Genomic DNA, 12500 nt, shown 5'->3' on the forward strand with positions numbered 1-12500 from the left:
GGCAGCAGCAGCAGCAGTGATGGCATCAGCAGCAGCAGCAGTGGCAGTGATGGCATCAGCAGCAGCAGCAGTGGCAGTGATGGCATCAGCAGCAGCAGCAGTGGCAGTGATGGCATCATCAGCAGTGGCAGCAGCAGTGGCAGTGGTGGCAGCAGCAGCAGCAGCAGGGTCGGGATGGAACCCACGACCTCCTGCACAGCAGGCGAGGTAGTCAACATCTCCTAGCCACTGTGGCGTACACTCGCTGGGCCGTGCGATGCCCTGTCGTAGCGTCGTGGTGGTTCCGGTGGCGGCGGTGGTTGTGGTTGCGGTAGCGATTGTGGTGGTGCCGGTGGTGGCGGTGATTGTGGTTGCGGTGGCGATTGTGGTGGTGCCGGTGGTGGCGGTGGTTGTGGTGGCGGTGGCGATTGTGGTGGTGCCGGTGGTGGCGGTGGGCTAATTGTATCGGTGGGGATGGTTCACGGTGAGAGAGACTAACGCCACATGTCAGTTTTGGCTTCCCCGCGTTCCGCCGTGGAGAAATACATTACTCAGCGAAAGTTTTGACCGTGGGGCTAAGAGATGCCCCCCCCCCGGCCCCCCACTGAGCTGATGGATGAGATTCATTCGGACGCACGCACGGTGACAGACGCACACACACACGCACGGTAACAGACGCACACACACACGCACGGTGACAGACGCACCCACACACACACGGTGACAGACGCACGCACGGTGACAGACACACACACACACGGTGACAGACGCACACACACACACGGTAACAGACACACACACACACACGGTGACAGACACACACACGGTGACAGACGCACACACGCACGCACGGTGACAGACGCACACACACACGCACGGTGACAGACGCACGCACACACACACGGGGTGACAGACGCACACACGCACGCACGGTGACAGACGCACACACACACGTACGCGGCAACGCACAAAGACAAAGATGCCCCTTGTAGCCCTGACAGACTGTTGGGGCTAGTGCTGTTAGCAAGCACCTATGACACACACACACACACGCATGATGACAGACACACACACACGCATGATGACAGACACGCATGATGACACACACACACACGCATGATGACACACACACGCATGATGACAGACACACACACACGCATGATGACACACACACACGCATGATGATGACACACACACACGCATGATGACACACACACACACGATGACACACACACACACATGATGATGACACACACACGCATGATGACACAGACACGGTCGCCGTGGTGGCTAGGAGATGTTAACTACCTCGCCTGGTATACAGGAGATCGTGGGTTCGATCAAATCCCTGACGCCTGTAGCGCTGTAGTCTGCATGCGCTCTCTCTCTCTCCCCGTGGTCGCGTGGATTTTTCTCCGGGTCCTCCGGTTTCACCCTCCACTTTCGCATCCACCACCGCCACCACCACCACCGCATCCACCACCACCACCACCACCGCATCCACCACCACCGCCACCACCGCCACGCGTTTAGAGGCATTTGCCTGCCGCTGTGAATTTCCACGCGACGATGATGATGATCCACTTTGTTGAGCCATCATTTGTGGCCGGGCTGCTCCTACAATAAATAACTACAGAGCTGAGTGCAAGGCCGTTATTATAATAGATTTTGGGGGGGGGGGGACATCCCCAACCAATATTCAAATATGCTCAAAATGTCCCCCCCCCAATATATTGCTATAAAAATATGAGCAAGTAATAATGAATTTCGATTTAAAGCTTTCGTGACTGCAGGGATTCATCTTCTTGATTCTTTCGGTAAAGTCACGTAGAAGGGAAATAATAAAATAATACAAATAATATATAATAAAATAATTCTCACGACGTTTCGGCCACATGCTATGCTATGTAAATAAAAACAACAATATGCTAAACCTTGGCCACAATATCTGGACTCGTCTTCATATAAATCAATGCATAGATTTCTGTTCATACGATTGTGGTTATGGTTGGACTTTATTAATCCCTCATCTCAAACATTACATACAATGAAACAAGAAATGGAAAAAGAGTAAAAACGGAGCACTTTAATACAACACACTATTAGACATTATTGTAAAAAATAAATCAAAAGTCCATCCCATGTGTTAGGGAATTTTTTTCAATATTTTAGGCAGGAAATGGCAGGAAATCCGTTTTCAAATGTAGATTTTTTTTCTGGGTAGATTTGGTCCCCCCCAATGTTGACTCCATGGCTACGGCCTTGGCTGAGTGGGTCTTAGCCGGTGTCATGAAACATCGCTTGGTTTACACGCCAGACGCATTAGCCAGCAAATGAGACGGACAGACCCAACATCGACGGCCGGTGGTAACGTCACCACGGCGCCTGTGCCAGGCCAGGTGCACTCTGAGGCCACGTGAAGTGTCGAACGCCCGCTGGCAGGAGGTCACGGGGCAGACCCAGGTGGTGCCACGGGTCGACTGACTGAGATGGCCGGTAGATGCACCACCTCAGTGTATTTAATCCGCCCGGCGCTCCGCTCGTTGTTGTGAGCGTCGCTCCTCCGCCCTCCGTTGTTGTTGGAGGGCGACTGCCTCCAACTACCCAGCAGCGTCCTTCACGAGCCTCCTCCACAGAGGTCGATCTTGACACCGCTGGTACCAGTTATCGGCAAGTCCACTCAGCTCCACGTCCTCCTGTACCACATCACTCCATCTCTTCTCTAGCCCGTGCCGCGCCCGTTTAGCCCCCATCTATCCGAGCGAAACAGAAGCTGCTTGGGCATGCGGTGGCTGGGCCATGCGGGGCTACGCCACCCAGAGAGACAGACAGACGCACAGGCAAAGGCGCACACAGTGGGGCGTGTGTGTGTGTCGTGGCTGGGATGTTGTTGTTCGCAGCGCACAGCTGCACTCTGTCCGGCAGTAGCAGCAGCAGCTGCAGGATCAGCACGCGACTTCCTGTGTGACACCCTCCCCCACAAAGACAAAGGTCCCGACCGTGTAGCCTCAAACAGACTGCGGGGCAAGTGCTGTTAGCGAGCACCTATGAGGGCCGGCACTGTGGCACACGAGGGGGTGGGTGGCCAGCACCACGCCCGGCCGCCTTTGTCTCCCCGGTGGCGATGTTTACTGCACACCGCATCCAGATACTCGTTTGAGGCTGAGTCGACCTAGGGCAGGCCCATTACCGGTTCAGATAATGTAATTAACTGTGGAACAAAAACACTTTTTGTCCCTGGGTAGTAAGTGTTATTTCCTAATTGCTTATGCCTCAAAAGTACAGAAAACGGCGATTATAATTATTCTCCACAAACTTTGCTTTTGTGACCAGGATGGTGATATTTTGATAACGAACATATTTGCAGTGAGACCACGTGGTGTGCATTTGTGTCATTGCTTCACGTAAAGTCCCAGTCACAAAAGCAACGTTTGTGGGGAATGATCGCCGTTTTATGCACTGTTGAGGCATAAGCAATTTAGAAATAACACTACCAGAGGTGGGACAAAGTCATTGTTATGCAAGTCGAGTCGCAAGTCATCAAATCCATGACTCGAGTCTGACTCGAGTCCAAGTCACATGACTCGAGTCCACATCTCATAGGTGGGACAAAGTCATTGTTATGCAAGTCCAAGTCGAGTCGCAAGTCATCAAAATCATGACTCGAGTCTGACTCGAGTCCAAGTCACATGACTCGAGTCCACACCTCTGCTTACTACCCAGGAACACAAATTGTGTTGCACAGTGAATGATCGCTACTGTGGAGCATGTGCGGGAATTTAACTCGGGTGGCCGGGTTCGTAGCGCAGCGTGCTAACCGCTTCACCACCGCTCCCCAGACGCACGCACACGCGCACACACGCGCGCACACACGCGCACACACGCGCGCACGCACATCCGCACGCACACACACACGCACACACACACACACGCGCATTCCTATTGCGGTCACTCAATTCCCATTGCTCAGCACTCACCACACACTCCTCACCACTCATCACTCACTCCGCAAGACTCACCACTCAACACTCACCACTCAACTCACCGCTCACCACTCAACACTTACCGCTCAACTCACCACACACTGCTCACCACTCAAGACTCACCGCTCAACTGACCACTAAACACTCAACACTCAACACTAAACACTCACCACTCAACTCAACTCACCGCTCAACACTCACCGCTCAACTCACCACACACTGCTCACCACTCAACACTCACCGCTCAACTCACCACTCAACACTCACCACTCAACACTCACCACTAAACACTCACCACTCACCATTCAACACTCACCGCTCAGCACTCACAGCTGAACTCACCACTCACCACTCAAGACTCACTTCTCAACACTCACCACTCGGCACTCACCACTCAACGTGACATAAAGACACGTAGAGATACATTCATACACATAGAGATACATTCATTCACATGGAGATACACAGAGACACTTAGAGATACATAGAGACACAGAGACACACAGAGACACACAGAGACACATAGAGACACACAGAGACACACAGAGACACATAGAGATACATAGAGATACATAGAGATACAGAGATTAAAAACAATGGCACCACTCCGTTGTTGTAGATGGTGGTGGTGGCGGTGGTGACGGTGGGGACGTTGGTGACGCTACGCAGAGATGGCACGGTGGTGATGGTGGTGGTGGTGATGGTGGCGGTGGTGATGCTAGGCAGAGATAGCACAGCGGTGGTGGTGGCGGTGGTGGCGGTGGCGGTGGTGGTGGCGGTGGTGGTGGTGGTGGCGGTGGCGGTGGTGGTGGTCGTGGCTGTGGTGGTGGTGTCTACACGGGGTGGATCCCATGTATGTGGTTGTGTGTGCGCGTGTGTGTGGTTGTGTGTGTGGTTGTGCGTGTGTGTGTGTGGTTGTGTGTGTGTGGTTGTGTGTGTGTGTGTGGTTGTGTGTGTGTGTGTGGTTGTGTGTGTGTGGTTGTGTGTGTGTGTGTGTGGTTGTGTGTGTGTGTGTGTGTGGTTGTGTGTGTGTGTGGTTGTGTGTGCGTGTGTGTGCGTGTGTGTGCGGTTGTGTGTGTGTATGGGTGTGTGTGTGTGTGGTTGTGTGTGTATGGGTGTGTGTGTGTGTGTGGTTGTGTGTGTGGTTGTGCGTGCGTGTGTGATTGTGTGTGTGTGTGTGGTGCGTGCGTGTGTGTGTGATTGTGTGTGTGTGTGCATTAGCGCGCTGCGCTACGAACCCCGGCGACGCGAGTTTGATTCCCGCTCACGGCCACAAACACCAGTGGCGATTATCCTAACCGGTCCGGGGCATCCCCTAGGTCGACTCGGCCTCAAATGAGTACCTGGTGCGGTGTTTAAACATCGCCACTGGGGAGACAAAGGCGGGCGGGCGTGGTGCTGGCCACCCGCCCCCTCGTGTGCCAAGCCGACCTTCATAGGTGCTTACCAACGGCACTTTCCCCAACCATCTGTTATGGCTATATGGGGGATCTTTGTCTCTGTCTGTGTGTGTGCACATAGCCTGGCACAAGTGCTTGTGTGTAAATAGATCCATGGTGGCATTGTCTAAACGTCGTAAACGGGGACCGGAGTAGACCAGAGACTGCCGGGACATGCGAAACGCGGATCTCTACAATGGAAAGTCTTCGCCGGTTAGAAACATTCAGGCTGGCCTGCCTACGATCCATCCAGGGGTTAACCTGCAGGCTGCATTGTGTGAGGAGCTCACAAGTCCTTGAAAAATCTGGACAAAGTCCCATTGGTGAGCTCCTCCGGCAGGCAAGGCTGCGTTGGCTGTGTCACGTAGCTCGCATGCCCAGCCACCGCATGCCTAAGCAGCTTTTGTTCGGCCGGATCGAGGGGGCGAAAGGGCGCGGTACGGGCTAGAGAAGAGATGGAGTGATGTGGTACAGGAGGACGTGGAGCTGAGTGGACTTGCCGATGACTGGTACCAGCGGTGTCAAGATCGGCCTCTGTGGAGGAGGCTCGTGAAGGACGCTACTGGGCAGTTGGAGGCAGTCGCCCTCCAACAACAACGGAGGGCGGAGGAGCGACGCTCACAACAACGAGCGGAGTGCCGGGTGGCTAAAGCACAGCAAGTTGGCACAGTAGGGGGCAGAGGTGGTGCATCAGCCAGTCATCTCGGTCGTCTCAGTCAGTCGACCTGTGGCACCTGCTGGGTCTGTCCCGTGACCTGCCAGCGGGCGTTCGACACTTCACGTGGCCTCAACGTGCACATAGCCTGGCACAAGCGCCGTGGTGACGTCACTGCCACTTAGTGGCGAATGGCGGTTGTTGTTGTCTGTGTGTTTATGTGTGTGTGTGTGTGTATGTGTGTCTGTCTGTCTGTACGTGTGTGATGTGTGTGTCTGTCTGTGTGTGTGTGTGTGTCTGTCTGTGTGTGGTGTGTGTGTGTCTGTGTGGTGTGTGTCTGTGTGATGTCTGTGTGTGTGATGTCTATGTGTGTATGTGTGATGTGTGTGTGTGTGTCTGTGTGTGTCTGTATGTGTGTGATGTGTGTGTGTGTGATGTGTGTGTGTGTGTCTGTGTGTGTGTGTCTGTGTGTGTCTGTGTGATGTGTGTCTGTGTGTGTGTCTGTGTGTGTGTGTCTGTGTGTGTGTATGCGATGTCTATGTGTGTCTGTGTGTGTGTGTCTGTGTGTGTGTGTGCGATGGCTGTGTGTGTCTGTGTGTGTGTCTGTGTGTGTGTCTGTGATGTGTGTCTGTGTGTGTGTGTGTCTGTGTGTGTGTGTCTGTATGTGTGTGATGTGTGTCTGTCTGTCTGTACGTGTGTGATGTGTGTGTGTCTGTATGTATGTATGTATGTGTGTGTCTATGTCTGTCTGTGTGTGTGTGTCTGTGTGTGTGTGTGTCTGTGTGTCTGTGTGTGTGTGTGTCTGTGTGTGTGTGTGTCTGTGTGTGTGTGTGTGTGTCTGTGTGTGTGTGTGTCTGTGTGTGTGTGTGTCTGTGTGTGTGTGTCTGTGTGTGTGTGTGTGTCTGTGTGTGTGTGTGTGTGTCTGTGTGTGTGTGTGTGTCTGTGTGTGTGTCTGTGTGTGTGTCTGTGTGTGTGTCTGTGTGTGTGTGTGTGTCTGTGTGTGTGTGTGTGTGCAGTGAGCTGAACTCGTTGCTGCAGGGCCTGGAGGCGCTGGGGCGGCTGTTTGAGCCGCCGCCCGGCACCCCGCTGGGGAGGGCGGCGAAGAGGGGCAGCCCCCCTCCCAGTGCACAGGCACGCACACACATGCACACACGCACACACACACACACGTACACACACGCACACACACACGTACACACACACGTACACACACGCACACACACACGTACACACACACGTACACACACGCACGCACACACGCACGTATACACACACGTACACACACACACACACACACGCACACACACACGTACACACACACGTACACACACGCACGCACACACGCACGTATACACACACGTACACACACACACACACGCACACACACACACGTACACACACACGTACACACACACGTACACACGCGTACACACACACGTACACACACGCACGCACACACACACGTATACACGCACGTACACGCATGTACGCACGTACACACGCACGTACGCATGCACGCACACGCATGTACGCACGTACACACGCTCGTACACACTCACGTACTCACGCACGTACACACTCACGTACACACTCACGTACACACGCACGTACAAACACGCACACACGTACACGCACGTACAAACACGCACACACGTACACGCACGTACAAACACGCACGTACGTACACGCACGTACAAACACGCACACACGTACACGCACGTCCAAACACGCACACACGTACACGCACGTACAAACACGCACACACGTACACGCACGTCCAAACACGCACACATGTACACGCACGTCCAAACACGCACACACGTACACGCACGTCCAAACACGCACACACGTACACGCACGTACGTACACGCACACATGTACACGCACGTCCAAACACGCACACACGTACACGCACGTCCAAACACGCACACACGTACACGCACGTACAAACACGCACACATGTACACGCACGTCCAAACACGCACACACGTACACGCACGTCCAAACACGCACACACGTACACGCACGTCCAAACACGCACACACGTACACGCACGTACGTACACGCACGTACGTACACGCACGTACAAACACGCACACACGTACACGCACGTACGTACACGCACGTACAAACACGCACACACGTACACGCACGTACAAACACGCACACACGTACACGCACGTACGTACACGCACGTACAAACACGCACACACGTACACGCACGTACAAACACGCACGTACGTACACGCACGTACAAACACGCACACACGTACACGCACGTACAAACACGCACACACGTACACGCACGTACGTACACGCACGTACAAACACGCACACACGTACACGCACGTACAAACACGCACACGTACACGCACGTACAAACACGCACACACGTACACGCACGTCCACGCGCGGTACAGACGCACCAGCCCTGCGTGCTCTCTTGTCCTTGTATCCTCACGTCCACGCCGCGTGGCTCACACATGTCTCCCCGTGTCTTCCCGTGTCTCCCGGTGTCTCCCGGCTCTCCCCGTGTCTCCCCGTGTCTTTCCGTGTCTCCCGGCTCTCCCCGTGTCTCCCCGTGTCTCCCGGTGTCTCCCCGTGTCTCCCCGTCTCTCCCCATGTCCCTGTCTCTCCTCGTGTCTCCCCGTGTCTCCCCGTCTCTCCCCATGCCCCTGTCTCTCCTCGTGTCTCCCCGTGTCTCCCCGTGTCTCCCCATGCCCCTGTCTCTCCCCGTGTCTCCCCGTGTCTCCCCGTGTCTCCCCATGCCCCTGTCTCTTCCCGTGTCTCCCCGTGTCTCCCCGTCTCTCCCCATGCCCTTGTCTCTCCTCGTGTCTCCCCGTGTCTCCCCGTGTCTCCCCATGCCTCTGTCTCTCCCCGTCTCTCCCCGTCTCTCCCCGTGTCTCCCCGTGTCTCCCCATGCCCTTGTCTCTCCCCGTGTCTCCCCGTGCCGTTGTCTCTCCGTGTCCCAGGAGGGTGACTTGGAGCTGCTGCTGCTGAAGCTCGCCTCTCTGCGCGACGTTTTCTCCGGCACCGAGAAGAAGGTGGCCAAGTCGCGCACATATGCGCGCACACACACACGCACACACACATGCACACGCACACACAACAACAACAACAACCGCCATTCGCCACTAAGTGGCGGTGACGTCACCACGACGCTTGTGCCAGGCCATGTGCACCTTGAGGCCACGTGAAGTGTCGAACGCCCGCTGGCAGGAGGTCACGGGGCAGACCCAGGTGCCACGGGTCGACTGACCGAGATGACCGAGATGACTGGCTGATGCACCACCTGTGCCCCCTACTGTACCAACTTGCTGTGCTTTAGCCACCCGGCGCTCCGCTCGTTGTTGTGAGCGTCGCTCCTCCGCCCTCCGTTGTTGTTGGAGGGCGACTGCCTCCAACTGCCCAGTAGCGTCCTTCACGAGCCTCCTCCACTGAGGCCGATCTTGACACCGCTGGTACCAGTCATCGGCAAGTCCACTCAGCTCCACGTCCTCCTGTACCACATCACTCCATCTCTTCTCTAGCCCGTGCCGCGCCCGTTTAGCCCCCTCGATCTGGCCGAACAAAAGCTGTTTAGGCATGCGGTTGCTGGGCATGCGGGCTACATGACCCAGCCAACGCAGCCTTGCCTGCCGGAGGAGCTCACTGATGGGACTTTGCCCAGATCTTTCAAGGACTTGTGAGCTCCTCACACAATCCAGCCTGGTTAAACCCAGGATGGATCGTAGGCAGGCCAGCCTAAATGTTTCCAACCGGCGAAGATGCTCCACTAGGGGGGTCCACGTTTCGCAAGCGTAGAGAAGGGAGGGAATGACCGTGGCCGAGAAGACCTGAAGCTTCGTGCGGAGCGACAGACCAGGTAGCTTCCACACAGCGCTACGCAACCGATGAAAAGATATTGCCGCTCGACTGATTCGGAGTGAGACCTCTGCTGATAAACTGGAGCCGGTCATAAGCACACTGCCCAGGTATGGGAAACTCTCCACTCTCTCCACAACTGCCCCATCACCAATTGGGAGTTGTGGGGGTGGAGTGTCCGATGGTACAAAATACCCAGGCAGGTGCTTAGTTTTGGTGGGGCTGATGGTAAGGCCCCACCTCTTAGTGGCACGCTCCAGTCTCAGCAGCAGCGTCTCCAACTCCTCTTCTGAATGAGCAGCTATTACCAAATCATCGGCATACATAACGTGGTTGACCAATAGGGAGCCATCCCTTGATCGCACCCGGGCGTCGATCAGCCTCCCATTATATCTGTACCAAATGGAAATTCCCCCGGTACAGCTATTGAAGGCTTCACGAACTACGCAGTCGAAATAGATGTTAAATAATGTGGGAGCCAAAGGACATCCCTGTCGCACCCCAAGGTGTACAGGGAAAGGCTCCGACTCCCGGCCACGTAGTTTTACCCGGGCCCGCTCACCATCATGAAGGTCCTTAATGATCGTGAGCAGAGGGTCAGGGACTCCGAAAGCACGAAGAACAACCCAGAGCCCAGTCCTACTGATGGTATCATAGGCCTTGACCAGGTCAATAAAGCAGAGATGTAGGTCTTTTTGGAATTCCCTACACCTCTGCTGTAGCAGACGGACAGAAAATATGGCATCTGTGCAGGACCGCCCTTTCCTGAAACCGCATTGGGGCTCCGCAAGCCTCTCCTCAGCGTGCCTAGCAAGGCGATGTTGAATAATCCTTGCCAGGACCTTACCCGGCACACTGAGGAGTGAGATGCCCCTGTAGTTGTTACAGTCGGTACGGTCCCCCTTCTTAAAGAGGGGGACCACCAGGGCATCCTTCCAGTCCTGCGGAACCCGTCCAGTGGTCCAGACTGTTGTTATGATGTCATATAGGGCAGTCTGTGCACAAACGCCACCCTCCCTCAGCATTTCGCTTGGGAGATCATCTCTGCCCGGTGCCTTCCCTGGTCTCAGACTCCGGATCGCCCTCAGTACTTCCTCAACAGCTGGCACCTCAGCCAGCCACTCACAGGGGGTGACCTCTTCCAATATTTGAGGCACCGCAGCCTCAGCAGGGTTATCCCCACTTTGTGCCATGATGTTTTCCTGGCTGAGAGATTTTCCCTCCCCCAGGACCTCACAGAAATGCTCAGCAAATCTGCAAACCTGTTCCTGGGGGTCGGAGATTGGATCACCGTTTTTTCCTCTAATGATAGTAATAGGTGTGGCACACACACACCCACGCACACACGCGCACACACACACATGCACACACATGCGCACACGCGCACACACGCACGCACATGCACTCACACACATGCACTCACACACACACACTCACGCACTCACTTACGTGCTCTCACTCACTCGAACACTCACACGCGCACTCACACGCGCACTCACGCACTCGCACACTCACTCACGCACTCGCACACTCACTCGCACACTCACTCACGCACTCACACACTCACACGCGCACTCACACACGCACTCACACACTCACACGCGCACTCACACACTCACTCACGCACTCACACACTCACTCGCACACTCACTCACGCACTCGCACACTCACTCGCACACTCACTCACGCACTCACACACTCACACGCGCACTCACACACGCACTCACACGCACGCACAGCGGCCACCACTCGCACGTACGCGTGATATGTGTGTCTGTGTTTGATGTGTGCGTGTGATGTGTTTGCGTGTGTCCGTGTGCGTGTGAAGTGTGTCTGTGTTTGATGTGTGTATGTGTTCATTGTGTGTGTGTGTATCTGTGCCAGGTGTTGATGTGTGATGTGTCTGCCTGTGTGTGTGTGTTTGTCTGTGGTGCTTGCTGACAGCATTTGGCCCAACAGTCGTTCAGGCGATATGGAGGATTTTTGTCTTTGTGTGTCTCTGTGCGCGTGTGTGATGTTTCTGTGTGTATATCTGTGTGATGTGTCTGTGTGATATGGCTGTGTGTGTATGATGTGTCTGTCTTTGTTTTAGATGCGTGTGTCCGTCTGTGTTTGTGTCTGTGTGTGTGATGTGACTGTGTGTGTGTGTCTGTGTGTGTGTTTGTCTGTGTGTGTGTCTATGTGTGTGTGATGTGTGTGTGTGATGTGTGTGTGTGATGTGGCTGGGTGTTTGTGTATCAGGTTTTGATGTGTGAAGTGTGACCCCTCTAACGGAACATCTGCGCCGGTTAGAAACATTCAGGTTGGCCTGCCTATGATCCATCCTGGGTCTAACCTGGCTGGATTGTGTGAGGAGCTCACAAATCCTTGAAAGATCTGGACACATTCCAATCCGTGAGATCCTCCGGCAGGCAAGGCTGCGTTGGCTGGGTCATGTAGCCCGCATGCCCAGCCACCGCATGCCCAAGCAGCTTCTTCTAAACGGGCGCGGCACGGGCTAGAGAAGAGATGGAGTGATGTGGTACAGGAGGATGTGGAGCTGAGTGGACTTGCCGATGACTGGTACCAGCGGTGTCAAGA

At 54.8% G+C, this 12500-nt stretch overlaps 1 protein-coding gene across 1 annotated transcript in view; it reads left to right on the top strand.

Annotated features, from left to right (window-relative positions):
• Positions 1–12500, top strand: part of LOC144950165 (phosphatidylinositol 3,4,5-trisphosphate 5-phosphatase 2A-like) — a 97761-nt gene that overhangs the window by 28244 nt on the left and 57017 nt on the right. Inside the window, 2 exon segments of the mRNA XM_078880235.1 lie at positions 7073–7187; positions 9029–9100. Coding sequence (XP_078736361.1) covers positions 7073–7187; positions 9029–9100 — 187 coding nt within the window.

This window comes from Lampetra fluviatilis, chromosome 56 (genome assembly GCF_964198595.1).
Source record: "Lampetra fluviatilis chromosome 56, kcLamFluv1.1, whole genome shotgun sequence".
Classification (NCBI taxonomy): Eukaryota; Metazoa; Chordata; class Hyperoartia; order Petromyzontiformes; family Petromyzontidae; genus Lampetra; species Lampetra fluviatilis.